Below are 16,961 nucleotides of genomic sequence, written 5' to 3'. Positions count from 1 at the left end.
CAGACCTTTCAAGAGTTCCAAGCGTGATGTGACTTTGATATGTCCCAATTTAGAACCACCAGGATATGCCAAAAATATTACCACCATGGCATAAAAGGGAAACATGAAAACCAAGTTCCAAGTAAAACATGTTTATTGAAGGCTCAGTACAACAGGAAAGGAGCCCCTGAAAGACAAGACCATTATGGTTGATGAACAGCAACTCAGTTACCTTACCATTGCCTTACCATTTGAAAAAGAACAATTTAAGTTAAAGATTTTTCCAGTCAATTTGAGGAAAGCCATTCCCAGTTGTGTGGAAATGCCATGGCACAGCTCGCCAGTCGAAGCCTGGGTGTGCTTGAGCCTGTGGTCCAGATTTGTAACCATCTTGAGGCATGTATTTTTCGTGGTCTAGGAGTTTGCCAGCTTTATTGTAGGCGTATGAAATGATTGGAGCAAAGGGGCTCTTGTGGTACTCAACAAATGGACTCAATTGGCCTGTATAGCTGCCGCTGCAGGATGTTGTTGGATTGGAATATGGTCCCGTCGTTTTTGTAGTGGGAGAAGCAGTTGTTGTTGGCGTCGCTGTAGGGCTTGTCTCGCTTGTTGTGCCACTTGGCTTAGTTGTGGAAGTAGGAGGCTGCGTAGTTGTTTGCATTGGCTGGAATGGGTATGGATGTCTTCCATAGATATGCTGTATGAATGGGTAGTAGTAAACATCAGATTTGTCAGGGACTTGCGGCAACTGCTGTCCTGCAGGAGGGTAAGGATAATATATAGGGTAATAGGGGTTCATTGGTGTTTGGGTCTTAGTAGTAGGGGCTGAGGTAGTCGTCGTTTCGGCCTTTGTCGTAGTCGTTTCGGCCGTGGTTGCAGGTGCAGTTGTGGTGGTGGTGGTAGCAGGTGCGGTGGTGGTGGTGGTGGTGGTAACTGGTGGCACAGTAGTACTCACAGGGAGTGGGTAGTAATAGTAGTTAGGGGAGTAAAAGTAAGGGTAATACATATAGGGAGGGTATACAGGAGGGTTTTGAGGTTTCTCTGTGGTCGGTTTGGATGTTGTGGTTGTGTCCGGCTCAGCAGTAGTTGTAGCAGGGGCAGTGGCTTGGGCTTGTCTCCAATATAAATAGTAAAAATAACTGAGTGGAATGCGAGGATCGTAGAATAAAATGGGCTGAGTTGCATGCCGTTTAGGACGATCATATCTTGTAGGCCTGTGAGGTACAGGACGTTTCCAGGGATGTTGAGCAGGCGTTGCATCAGGACTTTGCAAGATGGGGCAGATCAATTTTACTTTAGCCTCTCGCCACATCATTGAGACCACATAGTTTCCATTCTGAAAGGGAACAAAGCAAATTGATTGATAATGTACTTGATCTATTCAGTATTTGTAAATTTCTATTTCATTAACCAGTCTCATCCTAAAAAAAACAATTAATTTTACTTTGTGAAAAATCCAATACAAGCCTCAATAAACTAAAGCTGCATTGGTTGAGTTACAACTTGAATACCTTCAGTAGTGGTTAATTCATTTGCAACCATATACATTTTTAGCTAGTCGATTCATTAGGGTAGAGCAGTACCTCTTGTATCATATTGCAGCCATCATAGGGAGCAACCAAAACAAGACCCATAGCACTTTGTTGCATCGAGTATCCACAGCTTTCAGATAATTGGGTCAGAGGAAGGGGATCTCCCTTACCTGAGAGAGAGTAGTGCCAGAATTCTAAGTCAGGTATTAACAGCTTTAACAAATTCCCTTATTCAATGTGTGCATGTGTTTACAATACCAATATCTAGTTGTAAATCAGCAGCTCCAAGTCTCATGGCTGTGAAGTTCATCTGGGTTTGACCACAATGCAGAGCAGGGTTTAAGCGCCTCCATGCTCCTTCATTGGCCATGACTTCATTCAGCTGTGATGTCTGTGCAAACATCCCTTCAGAAGTTCAGACACAAGTTAATATCCTTCAGTTTTTGAGCATCAAGCATTTTTTATGTGGACGTTTGTAGGCAGCACATCAAATAACTATGAAACCTCACCTGAGCCTTCTGGTTCATCTGTAACGACATGCAGCAGTCCATCGTCATTTGTTGCAGCAGCAAAGGGAGATCCTGATTCGGAGCTCAGCTCTTTCCCATTAAAGAGAATGCTCCCTGTCAGTACCTCCACCACTGCTGCCACACTAACTACCTTATCCTGTTGAGCGTTTCTGCTCAATCCCCTCAAGCTAAAACAAGTTAAACTTGGGGCTAAAGTGCACAGGAGCAAAAGGACTGCCATATTTTGAAGTGACCTGCAGCACCACCCATCTTTACCTTCCATAGTGGAGCTGCACATCTGGTTTAGATGGATAGCACTACCGTGGAACCAAGCAACTAATAGAGGCTTTTGATACCAGTGACTTCTTGGCCTCTGGTGATCAACCAATCAGACTGGACTTTAGCTGCAGCTGCCTATGTGTTAATCAAGGTCACAGCAGGTGAGCTTGTTTAGACTGATCAGGTCAAAGTCAGCTCTGCATATTCAAAACAGGAGAGATGTGATGCTGTCAAAAAAAGTTAATTTTCATTTCAGGCAAAGTATTTTATCAGCATACACAGTAAATACTCACTGTGATAGTTTGACTTTGTAATGACATCAATTATTCAAGGTTTTTATGAGGTGTTTAAGGGACTTAAATAATTGTATTCATATACATTTTATGTCAACATCTCATGCAGGAATGTGTGGGGCATGAGCAAAGGAACATTGTGAGTGAGGGCGTTTTTTTAACATTTGCATTGATTTCTCAGGTAATAATTCATGGATTGTAAACAAAAAACAATACATATTAGGTGGGACTGATATTTATTAATGTGTGTAACTTGTGTGGATCCCCAAAAAATTGAGTGACTTTAAATGTAGGTTTTTAAGGAGCCAGTTGGGCCTTAGAAGAGGTTTGCACTGTATTGAGTAACACACTAGTTTCATAGTCATCTGAAAGAGTGACTATGCAAACACAAGAATAATACATGACAGTTCTGACTGGAAAAAGTTGAAATAACTGTGGATCGTAAAAGATAAAAAAAGAACAAGTAAATTCCAAAGTAGCATCAGTACATTTAACAATATATTTCTTGATATGAGCTTTTTCTACAGATAAGTCCAATATTCTAATAACTATTGAGACTATTGGCAAATAGAAAATTCATTAAAACCGGTGAAATAATGCAAAGCATAAGTTTCAACTGACCTAATAGTTCTCACTATACTTCCAGTATTGAAAAATATGGGGGTAGAGGTAATATACATATAAAATATAATCTTGACATAGCATTATAGAAATAAATTTTAAAAAGAAAACTATAAACAAAGTTTATTAGCATATAAGTGGATACATATCTCAACAAGTTAAATGGGATTTTTTTTCTCTTGAACATTACTTTAATGTTTTCACAATTCAGAAAATTATAGACATAGCCCATGTCTGACTAAAATTCACCCATTTTTAAGGATTTATGCATTTGGCAAGATAGCAAGAAGATTTAAACATAAAAAAACAGGCCATTAAAACATAGGAATGGCACTTTGTGTACTGACCATTTAGTCTACAAATGCCATGCTTGAGCACTGCTGTCATACAGTTTAAGTTAAAAATGCTTTTCTGACCACTGTTAGAGAAGCTCAATCCCCTTTGATTAAAAAAGTGTTTTTAATAGCCAGAAAATGCACTACCCTCAGAAAAGTATTACATGTTTATTAATTTTAACAGTTTATATAAGATAAGATCAGTTAATGAAGACTGGCAGAGAAAATGCACCATGTTGACCCCTCAGGATCCTGTGACAGAGCCTAAAGGATAAGGAACAAAAACAGTATATAAAAGGCAGCATTTTAAGATGCAGCACTGTCCAGAAGTTTATTTTTCCATTTTAGAACTGGCAAAATTGAAATGTAAAATTTATAACTTTTAATTACATCCTCTCAACTTCTTGACATTTAGCATTTCAGTTATTGTTCATACAAAACAATCTTAAGGTAAAAACTTGTGGAGAACATGGCCCATTTAAGAAGTTGGAGACTCAGTCTCATGAGACTGATGTGGTTGTTTCTTATGGAATAGTGGAGACAACAGATCCACAACCAAAGTACTTTTTAGTTACCTTATGACAAACCATCTCAAAGTGAGCATGCATCATTTCACCAGTACCCTGAAATTAAGAGCACCAAACTTTCCACATTAACCCCTCAAGTTGAATTTCAAACAGTAAAGACAGACAGCCACTTGTGTTACTCAAACCATTTACCATTTATTGAAGCCTGGAGGAGGGGGATAAGGAAAAGGATATGGATAAACTGGAAATTGAAGTTTGACATTTGAGGGATACTGCAGCACTGAAGTCAGCATGGGTTCCGTTTTCTCTGTTGTGGTGGTCGTCATTTGTGTAGTTGGTGCTGCTGTCATAGTGGCCGTCTCTGGCTTAGTAGTTGGATGATTTGGGCCAAACGGTGGGACAAACTGAGGAAAAGGATAGGGAGGAAATGGCCCAAATGGTGGAAACGGCGGCACCTGGGGCCCGTATGGTGGAAACTGCGGCAACAGGGGCCCGTATGGTGGAAACTGCGGCAACAGGGGCCCGTATGGTGGAAACTGCGGCAACTTTGGAAACTGCGGCAACTGGGGCAACGGAGATTGTGTAGTTGTGGGTTGAGTCGTGGTTGTTTGAGGAGTAGTTGTAGTAGTCTCTGCAGCAGTTGGCAGAGGCCCAGGGAGAGGCCAAGGATCGGGAGGATAAAAAGGTGGGTAGGCAGGATACTGAAACATAGGGTTAGGATCTTTAGCTACTGGCTTTACAGTGGTGGTCAATTTGGTGGTTGAAGTAGCCACTGTCTTTGGTGCTGCCGTTGTAACTGGTGACAGGGGTGCAAAGTAAGCATAATTAGGGGGGAAGAAAGCGGGGTATTGTGGAATTTTAGGCATCTCTGGTTTCTTTGTACTTGTGGTCGGTTCTGCCGTGGTAGTTGTGGGCATTGTGGTTTGCGGTACAACTACTGAAGGGTACTGAGGATAACCCCAATATGGTGCAAAGAGATATGATTGTGGAACACCTTGGTTCATGCTGTTGGGAGGCATCACTGGCACATGAGGGTAAGATGGGGGGGACTTGAGTGTCTGAGGTACAGGATCCTGTGGTTTAGCAGAAGTGGTTGCAGGTGCAGGAGTAGTTGCAGAGGGGGTTGCAGCAGGTTTGGGGCACCAGAGAGAGACTGGGATTCCCTGCCAACGCATTGGCAGCACATAACTTCCACCCTTGGGACAAGAACAGAACAGTGTTTCAACTGAATAGCCATTTGCAACTTTTAAAATCCTCACATTATGGGAAGCTTTGATTATATCTAATTGATGGCACTGCAGGAATTGAATTAAAACTTAGAAAAGCCTTGACAAATAATGTAAACAAGTTATGGCAAGTCCCTTACCCCCTCACATGTAAATTGGACTTTTGCCAGAGAAAATGTTCATTTTACATCATTGGAAATTAAATTACCTCTTGAACCATACTGCATGCATCATATGGAACCAGCATCACAAGTGCAAAAGAGTTCCTCAGCATGGTGTAGCCACAGGTGGAGGGGACCTGAGACAGAGGCATTGGAGGTTCATTTCCTGGATGGGGAAACAATATAAGGAAAATCTCAAAACAGGTGAACACTGGTGCAAATAAATTAAGTGGACATTGCACATGTATGGTACAACTAATCAATCTTATCATTTACCTTGTTCCACTGCAAACTGCGACACTCCTGGTCCCACTGCTCTGAACTTCATCTGGGTCCCTCCACATTGCAGGGAAGGTGCCATGCGCTTCCATGACGCTTCTCTGGGACTGGTCTCCTGTGCCTGTCCCTCTGACCAGCCTAGCAGGACACACTCAAATGTGAACGTACCAATCAAAGCATTTTAACAGATTAAAAGTAAATTAAAGACCTCAAAATCCTACCTGCAGAGTCCGCTTGATAAGCCCTCTCATCCTCCACAGCATAAGCGTTTGGCGGCGCTTTCCTCTTCCCGTTTGCGACGTGCGAATCAGCTTCCCTGCCGAACACGATGGTCCCCTCTTGGACACCTAACGTTGTTCCCCTCCGTTTTCCCATTTCCTCCGGTCGGTGACAGTTCGCCGTTTGCGCCAAATAACACGTCACAATAAAGCCCACAGCCATGTAAAGAGTCACGCATTTCATCTCCCCTTTACGCATCATCGTGTCATGCCCTGAAAGAGAAGGCGCTGAGAGGCGATGGCTCTCAGAAGCTTTAAGTGATCGACAGGTACTTGAAACAGCCAATCAGAAGCCGCCGGGGGCAGGTTCGTCACATGTTCTCCAGTGATGCGCTATTGGTTACACCTGCGTAAAACACCTGCAGGTGAAGGGGGGGGTGTCATATGAAGTTAGCTTCCTGGTCTAGACACCTATAGAAATCTCATGATTGTATTATTTTTATTCATTTAACATCTTCAATTCTCATATTTAAATCACATTCACATTTATATTCAATAAATCACCCTATATTTGCAAGAGGTTGTCTTGGCACAAGCACTCTGCTGTCATCTTTTGGAGAAATAAGGTTGTTTAAACTTAAAAACAAGTCAAATCATTTTGAAATCAATCCTCAGTGTAAAGACACTAAAACCAGAGTTCTGTGATCTCTTTTCCTATTTCTCCTTCAAATCCTGGCTCCTGAATTTTGTACAAACTGGAGTCAACCAATAGATTTTTGGTGATCCTGAATAAAGTGCATTACAGTAGTTGAGACAAAAGAAAGCATAAAAGCACGAGTCAACCTTTTAGTATCTTCCAGAGTGAAGCACAATCTTACTCTTGCAATATTTTTGGTGATATTGTCATTACAGCTTCATGTCAGAGTCAGATTATACTCTGTAACATGCACATAAGAACATAAATGGAGTATTTAATTAGCAATTTATGTAAACACCATAACTGAAATAATGTCTGAATAAGGTCAAAGGTCAGAATGTTGCTGTTGTTGAATGGAATACAGTGGATGAAATATATGTGGGAAATGAAAGAGAAATGAATTAAAAGGAAGTTTTAAGTTCATTATGATATTGTGTTTTGTAAACAAATGGACTTTTTAGCCAAGAAGTGGTCAAAAAAAGGGAATACATTTAAAGATCTACAGCTCCATGACAATCTGCTCATAAGTAAATGGAGCTGAAGGTGAGATGAAAATGATGAAAATGAAGCTTCAAACTTAAATCAACACTGGATTAAAAAATCATATTGAAATGATGTATATTCAAAATATGAATCCAGTTTTAATCCAACAAACGTTTTGTGCTTTTTCTTTACAGGTGATCCTGTTTCAAGTTGAGGAAGTGTACACGCAGCACTTTAATCAGTATTATACAAGTACTGCTCCCACGTCTACGCATGTAGTTATTTCATCTCCAAGGTTACCAAAAACACCAGTAAGAGTAAAGCATTATTGCATGTTTGTCTACCACCCAGGTGAGTGTGGCTCCTTACTTTCACTTTATGTTTTGCTTTGTTGTAGCTGTGCTATTTTAATTAAATATTACCCACTAAAATTCAGCTCTCAAGCAGATACATTTAGCTTGTGTACTCCTCTTTCCAACATTTACTTTGTCTTTGTCTCCTTGTCAATATAACAACTAAGTTGGTTTGTAATTAGTTAAATAAATAGTTTTTTCTTTCAGGTTTACTAGATTTTTGAAATGTTGACATATCCTATGGATTCCTTTATCTAAACAACTTCATCCCAAAATGTTACTGGAGAGGGATATACTATTAAAATGTATATCCACTTTGTCTATAGTGATCATTTTGCTATGTTGTATAGTGGGTGTGGATTGTATAAATAAAGACTCACTAAAATTGTATTGTTAATTGGTGTTAATTGTTGAAACAATTAGATCAGATAGATGAGGCTAATGAAGCGGGGCATGCCAGAGAAAATAATATTTGTTTTAGTTAGAGTGGGCCTACACTGAAGTAATAGTCAAGCTACAAAGATGTTCTGTTTACAAGAGTTTTTTTGTATTTACTCAAATTAAACATATAACCTATATTTGGATATCAATACTCATAAAAATATATGAATGTAAATATAAAAATAGCATTTCCTCAGTATTTTTTCTCACTAATTGCTAGAAATACCTGCATTGTTTGAATTGTTAAACTGAGCCTTGTTTGGTTTGTTAATTCCTTGAAAGGACCAAAAACAATCACAAAGAAAAATTATCTCAGAGTTAAAAAACAAAGCTTATTAGCATATAAGTGGATACATATCGACAAGTTAAATGAGATTTTTCTCTTGAACATAATTACTTTAATGTTTTCGCAATTCAGAAAATTATAGACATAGCCCATGTCTGACTAAAATTCACCCATTTTTAAGGATTTATGCATTTGGCAAGATAGCAAGAAGATTTAAACATAAAAAAACAGGCCATTAAAACATAGGAATGGCACTTTGTGTACTGACCATTTAGTCTACAAATGCCATGCTTGAGCACTGCTGTCATACAGTTTAAGTTAAAAATGCTTTTCTGACCACTGTTAGAGAAGCTCAATCCCCTTTGATTAAAAAAGTGTTTTTAATAGCCAGAAAATGCACTACCCTCAGAAAAGTATTACATGTTTATTAATTTTAACAGTTTATATAAGATAAGATCAGTTAATGAAGACTGGCAGAGAAAATGCACCATGTTGACCCCTCAGGATCCTGTGACAGAGCCTAAAGGATAAGGAACAAAAACAGTATATAAAAGGCAGCATTTTAAGATGCAGCACTGTCCAGAAGTTTATTTTTCCATTTTAGAACTGGCAAAATTGAAATTGTATTTAAAACTTTTAATTACATCCTCTCAACTTCTTGACATTTAGCATTTCACTTATTGTTCATACAAAACAATCTTAAGGTAAAAACTCAGATGGTGCCCCCATGTGGAGAACATTGCCCATTTAAGAAGTTGGAGACTCAGTCTCATGAGACTAATGTGGTTGTTTCTTATGGAATAGTGCAGAAAACAGATCCACAACCAAAGTACTTTTTAGTTACCTTATGACAAACCATCTCAAAGTGAGCATGCGTCATTTCACCAGTACCCTGAAATTAAGAGCACCAAACTTTCCACATTAACCCCTCAAGTTGAATTTCAAACAGTAAAGACAGACAGCCACTTGTGTTACTCAAACCATTTACCATTTATTGAAGCCTGGAGGAGGGGGATAAGGAAAAGGATATGGCAAAACTGGAAATCCGAAGTTTGACATTTGAGGGATACTGCAGCACTGAAGTCAGCATGGGTTCCGTTTTCTCTGTTGTGGTGGTCGTCATTTGTGTAGTTGGTGCTGCTGTCATAGTGGCTTAGTAGTTTGATGATTTGGGCCAAACGGTGGGACAAACTGAGGAAAAGGATAGGGAGGAAATGGCCCGAATGGTGGAAACGGCGGCACCTGGGGCCCGTATGGTGGAAACTGCGGCAACAGGGGCCCGTATGGTGGAAACTGCGGCAACTTTGGAAACTGCGGCAACTGGGGCAACGGAGATTGTGTAGTTGTGGGTTGAGTCGTGGTTGTTTGAGGAGTAGTTGTAGTAGTCTCTGCAGCAGTTGGCAGAGGCCCAGGGAGAGGCCAAGGATTGGGAGGATAAAAAGGTGGGTAGGCAGGATACTGAAACATAGGGTTAGGATCTTTAGCTACTGGCTTTACAGTGGTGGTCAATTTGGTGGTTGAAGTAGCCACTGTCTTTGGTGCTGCCGTTGTAACTGGTGACAGGGGTGCAAAGTAAGCATAATTAGGGGGGAAGAAAGAGGGGTATTGTGGAATTTTAGGCATCTCTGGTTTCTTTGTACTTGTGGTCGTTGTGGTTGGTTCTGCCGTGGTAGTTGTGGGCATTGTGGTTTGCGGTACAACTACTGAAGGGTACTGAGGATAACCCCAATATGGTGCAAAGAGATATGATTGTGGAACACCTTGGTTCATGCTGTTGGGAGGCATCACTGGCACATGAGGGTAAGATGGGGGGGACTTGAGTGTCTGAGGTACAGGATCCTGTGGTTTAGCAGAAGTGGTTGCAGGTGCAGGAGTAGTTGCAGAGGGGGTTGCAGCAGGTTTGGGGCACCAGAGAGAGACTGGGATTCCCTGCCAACGCATTGGCAGCACATAACTTCCACCCTTGGGACAAGAACAGAACAGTGTTTCAACTGAATAGCCATTTGCAACTTTTAAAATCCTCACATTATGGGAAGCTTTGATTATATCTAATTGATGGCACTGCAGGAATTGAATTAAAACTTAGAAAAGCCTTGACAAATAATGTAAACAAGTTATGGCAAGTCTCTTACCCCCTCACATGTAAATTGGACTTTTGCCAGAGAAAATGTTCATTTTACATCATTGGAAATTAAATTACCTCTTGAACCATACTGCATGCATCATATGGAACCAGCATCACAAGTGCAAAAGAGTTCCTCAGCATGGTGTAGCCACAGGTGGAGGGGACCTGAGACAGAGGCATTGGAGGTTCATTTCCTGGATGGGGAAACAATATAAGGAAAATCTCAAAACAGGTGAACACTGGTGCAAATAAATTAAGTGGACATTGCACATGTATGGTACAACTAATCAATCTTATCATTTACCTTGTTCCACTGCAAACTGCGACACTCCTGGTCCCACTGCTCTGAACTTCATCTGGTTCCCTCCGCATTGCAGGGAAGGTGCCATGCGCTTCCATGACGCTTCTCTGGGACTGTTCTCCTGTGCCTGTCCCTCTGACCAGCCTAGCAGGACACACTCAAATGTGAACGTACCAATCAAAGCATTTTAACAGATTAAAAGTAAATTAAAGACCTCAAAATCCTACCTGCAGAGTCCGCTTGATAAGCCCTCTCATCCTCCACAGCATAAGCGTTTGGCGGCGCTTTCCTCTTCCCGTTTGCGACGTGCGAATCAGCTTCCCTGCCGAACACGATGGTCCCCTCTTGGACACCTAACGTTGTTCCCCTCCGTTTTCCCGTTTCCTTCGGTCGGTGACAGTTCGCCGTTTGCGCCAAATAACACGTCACAATAAAGCCCACAGCCATGTAAAGAGTCACGCATTTCATCTCACCTTTACGCATCATCGTGTTATGCCCTGAAAGAGAAGGCGCTGAGAGGCGATGGCTCTCAGAAGCTTTAAGTGATCGACAGGTACTTCGGGCGCTGAAAGAGCCAATCAGAAGCCGCCGGGGGCAGGTTCGTCACATGTTCTCCAGTGATGCGCTATTGGTTACACCTGCTTAAAACACCTGCAGGTGAAGGGGGGAGTGTCATATGAAGTTAGCTTCCTGGTCTAGACACCTATAGAAATCTCATGATTGTATTATTTTTATTCATTTAACATCTTCAATTCTCATATTTAAATCACATTCACATTTATATTCAATAAATCACCCTATATTTGCAAGAGGTTGTCTTGGCACAAGCACTCTGCCGTCATCTTTTGGAGAAATAATGTTGTTTAAACTTAAAAACAAGTCAAATCATTTTGAAATCAATCCTCAGTGTAAAGACACTAAAACCAGAGTTCTGTGATCTCTTTTCCTATTTCTCCTTCAAATCCTGGCTCCTGAATTTTGTACAAACTGGAGTCAACCAATAGATTTTTGGTGATCCTGAATAAAGTGCATTACAGTAGTTGAGACAAAAGAAAGCATAAAAGCACGAGTCAACCTTTTAGTATCTTCCAGAGTGAAGCACAATCTTACTCTTGCAATATTTTTGGTGATATTTTAACCATTCAAACATCATTACGTTCAGCTCGTTCACTACATTCCTGCTTTAATTTTTGTTTTTCCTACTACTCACACTTTTGAAACATTCAGCTTTTTCTACAATTTATAAATTTCATTATGGGTGACGGTGGGAGGCTTCTACAGTGTTGACATCATCTCTCGTGCTTTTGACATTGTCACATTGTGTGTAAGTCTGTATTCACATTGCATTTGCAGCAGGAATTGCATTTTCTAGTCTGAATAAGGTTTTTACTTTTTATTAGCATATTGCTTCCTTTTCTATGTTTGTGTGTCTCTTCATTCTGCAAGAGAGCAAAGTTACACAAGCAGTGCTGTTTTATCCTGGGATGAAGACGGTGGAACTTCAGAACGATCAACAAAGACAAAGATGAGGTCCAGGTTTTCCAGTGAGTCTACTCCAAGTATAATGACAATTAAACTATCAGACTAAACTACAATAATGGAATAATCATTATCCTGCAGAGCTGAATCATAGCTGCTGTATTCAGGTCAATGCTTTTGTTTTGCCATTAGATGCTGCTGCTTCTAAATCAAAGCATGAGCTTCCGTGTGTCCAGAATGACCATGTAAGACGAATCGTAGTCAGATATGGAGTAGTGGAAAAAAAGAATCTATTTTCATGTTGGTTTGATTCGATTTTTGTTTCTCGAGGGGTTTGGTAAGTGGATACAAGAGAGCCATCCACAGTCTGTGAGTAATCCACCCACCTATTGTATCAGAGCTGCAGGAGTGCTGAGGTACAATCGTGAGTCTGACGACAATAGGATAAATATTCCAACCATTCTTTCAGAGGTACTAAGATCACATTTCCATCTACTGTAAATTCACACTTTGAGCAACATAGATTCCTGTTACTGATTAGCCTGATAAAAAATGTTTTCCTAGCTCCCACTTCTGGCAGAATTTGCAGTGAAATGTGAGCACTGTGGAGAAAAGGCCAGACCACTCGGTTTAACTTGGCTGCAGGAGCCTGAGGTGAGGCAGACAGCAAAAACTAAAATCCTCAAATTTACCTGACGCACCACTGACCCCCTGTGCACTCTCTTTTTGTGTCCATAGACAGCTCAACACTTTTGTTGTGCTCAGCATCAGCAGCTGTATAAGATACTGGTGAAGGAGAGAGATTTGTGTGAGGGGAGATGTGGCCTGAAAACTGTAACGGAGGAGGAGGATGACAACAAGTTTGTCGAAGACATGCCAATTGGACTTGGGTATGATTTTTTTATTTTAAATAACAAATAAAAGACCCACAGATATAGTCACTACTGATCATGAATGTATTTGGACTTTATCATAGAGCACAGTCAGAGGTGACAATCAACACGGGTAACTCAAGCCAACCTGTGACGGAAACGTGTAAGTAACTGTAAGTGAGATACACAGTGGCAACTTTAAATCAGTTCATCACATAGACTTTATGTAAAGATGGACGACATGACTGCTGAAAGTAAAGGCAAAGTGTCTGGTGGCTGGCTGCAGTGTATTATTTAAGTATGACAAGGATGTTTTATTATTAATTAAGGATGACACATGGACTGAACTAAAAAGTACATAAAATTGTTTTATTTAATTTCATTCTTATCACATTCATGTATATGCCACTGCTATTTTTTCCAGCAATTTTTGCTTTAATTAGCTACTTGATGCCATCAAAAAAGAATGAAATGTCATGATTGAAGGCAGAGACTCACTTGTGAATGGTCGATTGGTCCTGCGTGTATTGACAGCACTGTGATTCCATCCCCCACTCACCACTGCACAGACTCTGGCTCCAAATGTGCAAAATGGCCACGTCTGTGGTTCATTCGTGCAGTCATGATGCAGTGTGCATACGTTTTTTGTGTTATTTTCAATCTTGTTGAGAACCTCAACATGTGAGACTTATAAACTTTGTTTTGTGCCCTAGCACCAAAAGTCCTCCGCTTCTGGCTCTCTTGTGCTCCAGGAAAAGGAAATTGGACAGTGTGTTCTAGTACAGAGCCTGAGAGGTGCTTGACAACAGAACAGGAGGAGACTCAGGCTTTGGTCCCTTGTGACCACAAGCCTCTTAAGTTTGGAATGTGTCATCATCAGGTAACCACAAACTACTGTCACAGTCTCTTTCCTGACATTTCTCTTTCTTTCCTTCATTTAAGTCAGATAGACCCTCTGTGCTTGGAAAATGCTTTTTTCAAACTCTACTTCATCTTTTTGTCAGAGCTGCTTCCTGTTATGTGCATTTTTGTTTGACCCTTTTTAAATCTTATTGTATTTATTTGCAGGATGGGTCAGAATTTCTTCTCAAATATTATTCCAGTGGCAAAAAATTTCTTACCCTGTTCCGTGACGGCTCCTCTCAGATCTTGTATCCTTTCAGATTTAATGTTTGGAGATTTTATATCATGTGATCAGATTTTTCAGTTGAAAAATTATATCAAAGTAATAAAAACAAAGATGGAAATTTGAACCAGAGAAAAATCACGTGTTAGATGATATATGAGATGTGCACTCTACAGTGGGTGTTCCCATCCTTATCACCATGGTAACAGTTATCCCTCAGGCCAATTGGCTCTTCTTGTGGTCACTGAAGAAAATGGAAGGGTCTGCATCGTGTACGATGACAGCAACGCCCCCAATCAAGTGATGAGAGCCGTGTTCCAGTCTGATGGCAGGGCTGCATGTTACCACAGCAATGGAAATATATGGTATTAAGGATATTACATATACACATTTTTAGTTTAATCCATATTCATGTGTGGCATTAACCATGTGTGTTCTGTGTGTATTTGTGTTCATGTTGCAGGCTGTCCTTAAACACATCGGGGGGTGAGTGTTTAGACAAGACAGGTGCCAGAGTTCGTCGATGGAGCTGGGACGGTCCCCTGCACCCTGTCTTCTTATCCCTTAACAAAGCTGTTGGGGTCCGAGTCCTTGGGAGGGAACAAGTGTTTGTTTCCTTCCTGGTTCAAGGCCAACAAGCAAAGTTTCGCGTGGGCACCTGCTCTGCTCAGGTAAAGTAAAGCATTCTTAAAAATTTTTTGTCATCACATATTCACCTTGCACTTTCCAGAACCTCCAGCTCTGCAACACAAGCTGTGCACAACACTTCTTTGTCTCTTTTTCAATAACGTTTCTGCAGGATGTTGAATGTACCATCCTGACAGTTTGTCTTGAACCTCTCCTGATGTGTTCTCCTTAGCTTTACTGTGTTTAAATGCCATAAGGGACTTGTGATTCTGGTGAAAGTAAAATAAAAGACTAGAAGCAGTAAAAAGATTAAGAGAATAATTGAATATTAAAATTAATTAATTAAAATAAAAGAAAATCGATGCATCTTTATCAAAATCTGAAAAATGTTTTAAGAGTTCAACTGTAGCATAGGAAAACATGTTCTATATCATTAACTTATAACCTGCAATACATGTGAATTTCTTGAATGTGTTATTAATCACATCTTTATCCCATTTTTTTCTAATGACTGCCCATTACTAACTAAAAACTGCAGGACTACATGTTCATACCTATGGTTCATACTGAAGAGTGATCAGATTTTTTAAAGAATTTGACCCCTAATTTTTTCTTCTCTCCACCTCTTGTTTATTAATTGTTTTTGAAAACTTGTTAACTTCTCTGTTGTTCTTTTGTGTTCATTCCAATGTACATATTTTAAACACCCAATACTTAAGACGGACAGCAAAACTCTACAACCCACAGTCAAAATATTGGAGAGAGTTGTCTCTCCCACCACTTGCAGGTTGAGGACACTGACCCACGAGTGCAAAACGAGCACATCATACTTTGACAATGAACGCAGACGAGTCCTTCAATTTGAACTGATCAGCAAATCTATATTGTAATGCATAACATATTATATGTTTTTCTAACTCTGAGTATCAGTGCAAAAGCCCACTGCTCCATAAGTACACACTCTGGGGTTGGATTTCAGTGACTGTCAGCTTTACTACTTTAACATGTTGCTGAATTTAACAGATAATGCATAAGTCATTTCATGTTTATTTCGGAGTAGTAGTCGACTGTTCTTTCTAATTGCTGTCCAATGCAGACCTCAGTCATAAGGTCTTCACACAGGTGTGAAAGGTGAGGATAGTGAGCTGCTCAGGAGACAAAGAGCCGAGAGACTAACGGTCATCTTCTGCATCGGAAAGTCAATTTCCAAAGGGAGAATACTTTCTTTAGTGTTGCTGGAGGAGGAGCCCAGATTTCAATTTAACATGTGTCCCATCTGATGTTTAGAGATATATGACAAAATTTGCAATAAATGTGTTTGCAAAATGTTTCATATTTGCGATTTATGATTTAGATATTAGAGTCCTCTTTTTATACAAAGTGTTTTCAGGTTGTGTTTTATGCTGTATTGTGTTTGCTTGTGATATGAAATCTACTTGACATACCTCTTTTCATGTATTAATTTCTGGTGTTTAAGTGATTTTGTGTCATTCAATTAAGAGGATACATTTTAAGTATTCCTTATGTAGATATATGTTGATTCATCATTGGAATACAGGAGGAATTTCCGTTGTCAGGTTTACTAGATTTTTGAAATGTTGACATATCCTATGGATTCCATTATCTTAACAACTTCATCTCAAAATGTTACTGGAGAGGGATATACTATTAAAATGTATATCCACTTTGTCTATAGTGATCATTTTGCTATGTTGTATAGTGGGTGTGGATTGTATAAATAAAGACTCACTAAAATTGTATTGTTAATTGGTGTTAATTGTTGAAACAATAAGATCAGATAGATGAGGCTAATGAAGCGGGCATGCCAGAGAAAATAATATTTGTTCTAGTTATAGTGGGTTAGGGTTAGGGTGAAGTAATAGTCAAGCTACAAGGATGTTCTGTTTACAAGAGTTTTTTTGTATTTACTCAAATTAAACATATAACCTATATTTGGATATCAATACTTATAAAAATGTATGAATGTAAATATAAAAATAGCATTTCCTCAGTATTTTTTCTCACTAATTGCCAGAAATACCTGCATTGTTTGAATTGTTAAACTGAGCCTCTTGTTTGGTTTGTTCATTCCTTGAAAAGACCAAAAACAGACACAAAGAAAACGTTATCTCAGAGTTATCAGCTGATGAATATGTTATCCCCTACTTCTTTGCTAAAACTGATTCATATAATAACTATTTAAATCTATTTT

General features: G+C 39.8%; 3 protein-coding genes across 6 annotated transcripts; all 3 read right to left on the bottom strand.

Annotated features, from left to right (window-relative positions):
• Positions 1 to 115: 115 nt before the first annotated feature.
• On the bottom strand, positions 116 to 2,398 carry LOC138404801 (uncharacterized). Its single transcript, XM_020104889.2, has 4 exons — positions 2,021 to 2,398; positions 1,770 to 1,916; positions 1,563 to 1,681; positions 116 to 1,315 (listed from the first exon to the last, which is right to left on the bottom strand). Exons 1-4 carry the CDS (start codon positions 2,316 to 2,318, stop codon positions 251 to 253), a joined length of 1,629 nt encoding a protein of 542 aa, XP_019960448.1. The 5' UTR covers positions 2,319 to 2,398; the 3' UTR covers positions 116 to 250.
• A 1,847-nt stretch (positions 2,399 to 4,245) lies between these two features.
• Positions 4,246 to 6,268, bottom strand: LOC109640769 (uncharacterized). The gene is made up of 4 exons (XM_069511733.1): positions 5,963 to 6,268; positions 5,739 to 5,879; positions 5,510 to 5,628; positions 4,246 to 5,271 (listed from the first exon to the last, which is right to left on the bottom strand). The coding sequence occupies exons 1-4, from the start codon at positions 6,219 to 6,221 to the stop codon at positions 4,264 to 4,266; spliced, it is 1,527 nt and encodes a 508-aa protein (XP_069367834.1). The 5' UTR covers positions 6,222 to 6,268; the 3' UTR covers positions 4,246 to 4,263.
• A 2,356-nt stretch (positions 6,269 to 8,624) lies between these two features.
• Positions 8,625 to 11,174, bottom strand: LOC138404812 (uncharacterized). Of its 4 annotated transcripts, XR_011238871.1 has the most exons (6): positions 10,873 to 11,174; positions 10,649 to 10,789; positions 10,420 to 10,538; positions 9,208 to 10,181; positions 9,064 to 9,111; positions 8,625 to 8,739 (listed from the first exon to the last, which is right to left on the bottom strand). XR_011238871.1 is itself a non-coding variant. In XM_020104949.2 (4 exons), exons 1-4 carry the CDS (start codon positions 11,129 to 11,131, stop codon positions 9,363 to 9,365), a joined length of 1,338 nt encoding a protein of 445 aa, XP_019960508.2. In that variant the 5' UTR covers positions 11,132 to 11,174; the 3' UTR covers positions 9,186 to 9,362. The 4 variants fall into 4 exon arrangements, 1 of the variants encoding a protein (XP_019960508.2); XR_011238869.1 differs by lacking the exon at positions 9,064 to 9,111; XR_011238870.1 differs by lacking the exon at positions 8,625 to 8,739 and having other exon boundaries at positions 8,798 to 9,111.
• Positions 11,175 to 16,961: the final 5,787 nt, after the last annotated feature.

Source organism: Paralichthys olivaceus, chromosome 16 (genome assembly GCF_024713975.1).
Source record: "Paralichthys olivaceus isolate ysfri-2021 chromosome 16, ASM2471397v2, whole genome shotgun sequence".
Classification (NCBI taxonomy): Eukaryota; Metazoa; Chordata; class Actinopteri; order Pleuronectiformes; family Paralichthyidae; genus Paralichthys; species Paralichthys olivaceus.
The sequence above is the reverse complement of the archived record's forward strand: the minus strand, read 5'-3'. Positions and strand labels throughout refer to the sequence as shown.

What these genes read in the sequence shown, in the direction of transcription:
- LOC109640769 (XM_069511733.1), bottom strand. Translation starts at nt 6,221, where the DNA reads ATGATGCGTAAAGGGGAGATGAAATGCGTGACTCTTTACATGGCTGTG. An exon ending in TTATCAAGCGGACTCTGCAG is followed by an intron (nt 5,880 to 5,962) that starts GTAGGATTTTGA and finishes GTGTCCTGCTAG; the next exon opens with GCTGGTCAGAGGGACAGGCA. An exon ending in GCAGTTTGCAGTGGAACAAG is followed by an intron (nt 5,629 to 5,738) that starts GTAAATGATAAG and finishes TTCCCCATCCAG; the next exon opens with GAAATGAACCTCCAATGCCT.
- LOC138404801 (XM_020104889.2), bottom strand. Translation starts at nt 2,318, where the DNA reads ATGTGCAGCTCCACTATGGAAGGTAAAGATGGGTGGTGCTGCAGGTCA. An exon ending in TGATTTACAACTAGATATTG is followed by an intron (nt 1,682 to 1,769) that starts GTATTGTAAACA and finishes ACTCTCTCTCAG; the next exon opens with GTAAGGGAGATCCCCTTCCT. An exon ending in GCTGCAATATGATACAAGAG is followed by an intron (nt 1,316 to 1,562) that starts GTACTGCTCTAC and finishes GTTCCCTTTCAG; the next exon opens with AATGGAAACTATGTGGTCTC.
- LOC138404812 (XM_020104949.2), bottom strand. Translation starts at nt 11,131, where the DNA reads ATGATGCGTAAAGGTGAGATGAAATGCGTGACTCTTTACATGGCTGTG. An exon ending in TTATCAAGCGGACTCTGCAG is followed by an intron (nt 10,790 to 10,872) that starts GTAGGATTTTGA and finishes GTGTCCTGCTAG; the next exon opens with GCTGGTCAGAGGGACAGGCA. An exon ending in GCAGTTTGCAGTGGAACAAG is followed by an intron (nt 10,539 to 10,648) that starts GTAAATGATAAG and finishes TTCCCCATCCAG; the next exon opens with GAAATGAACCTCCAATGCCT.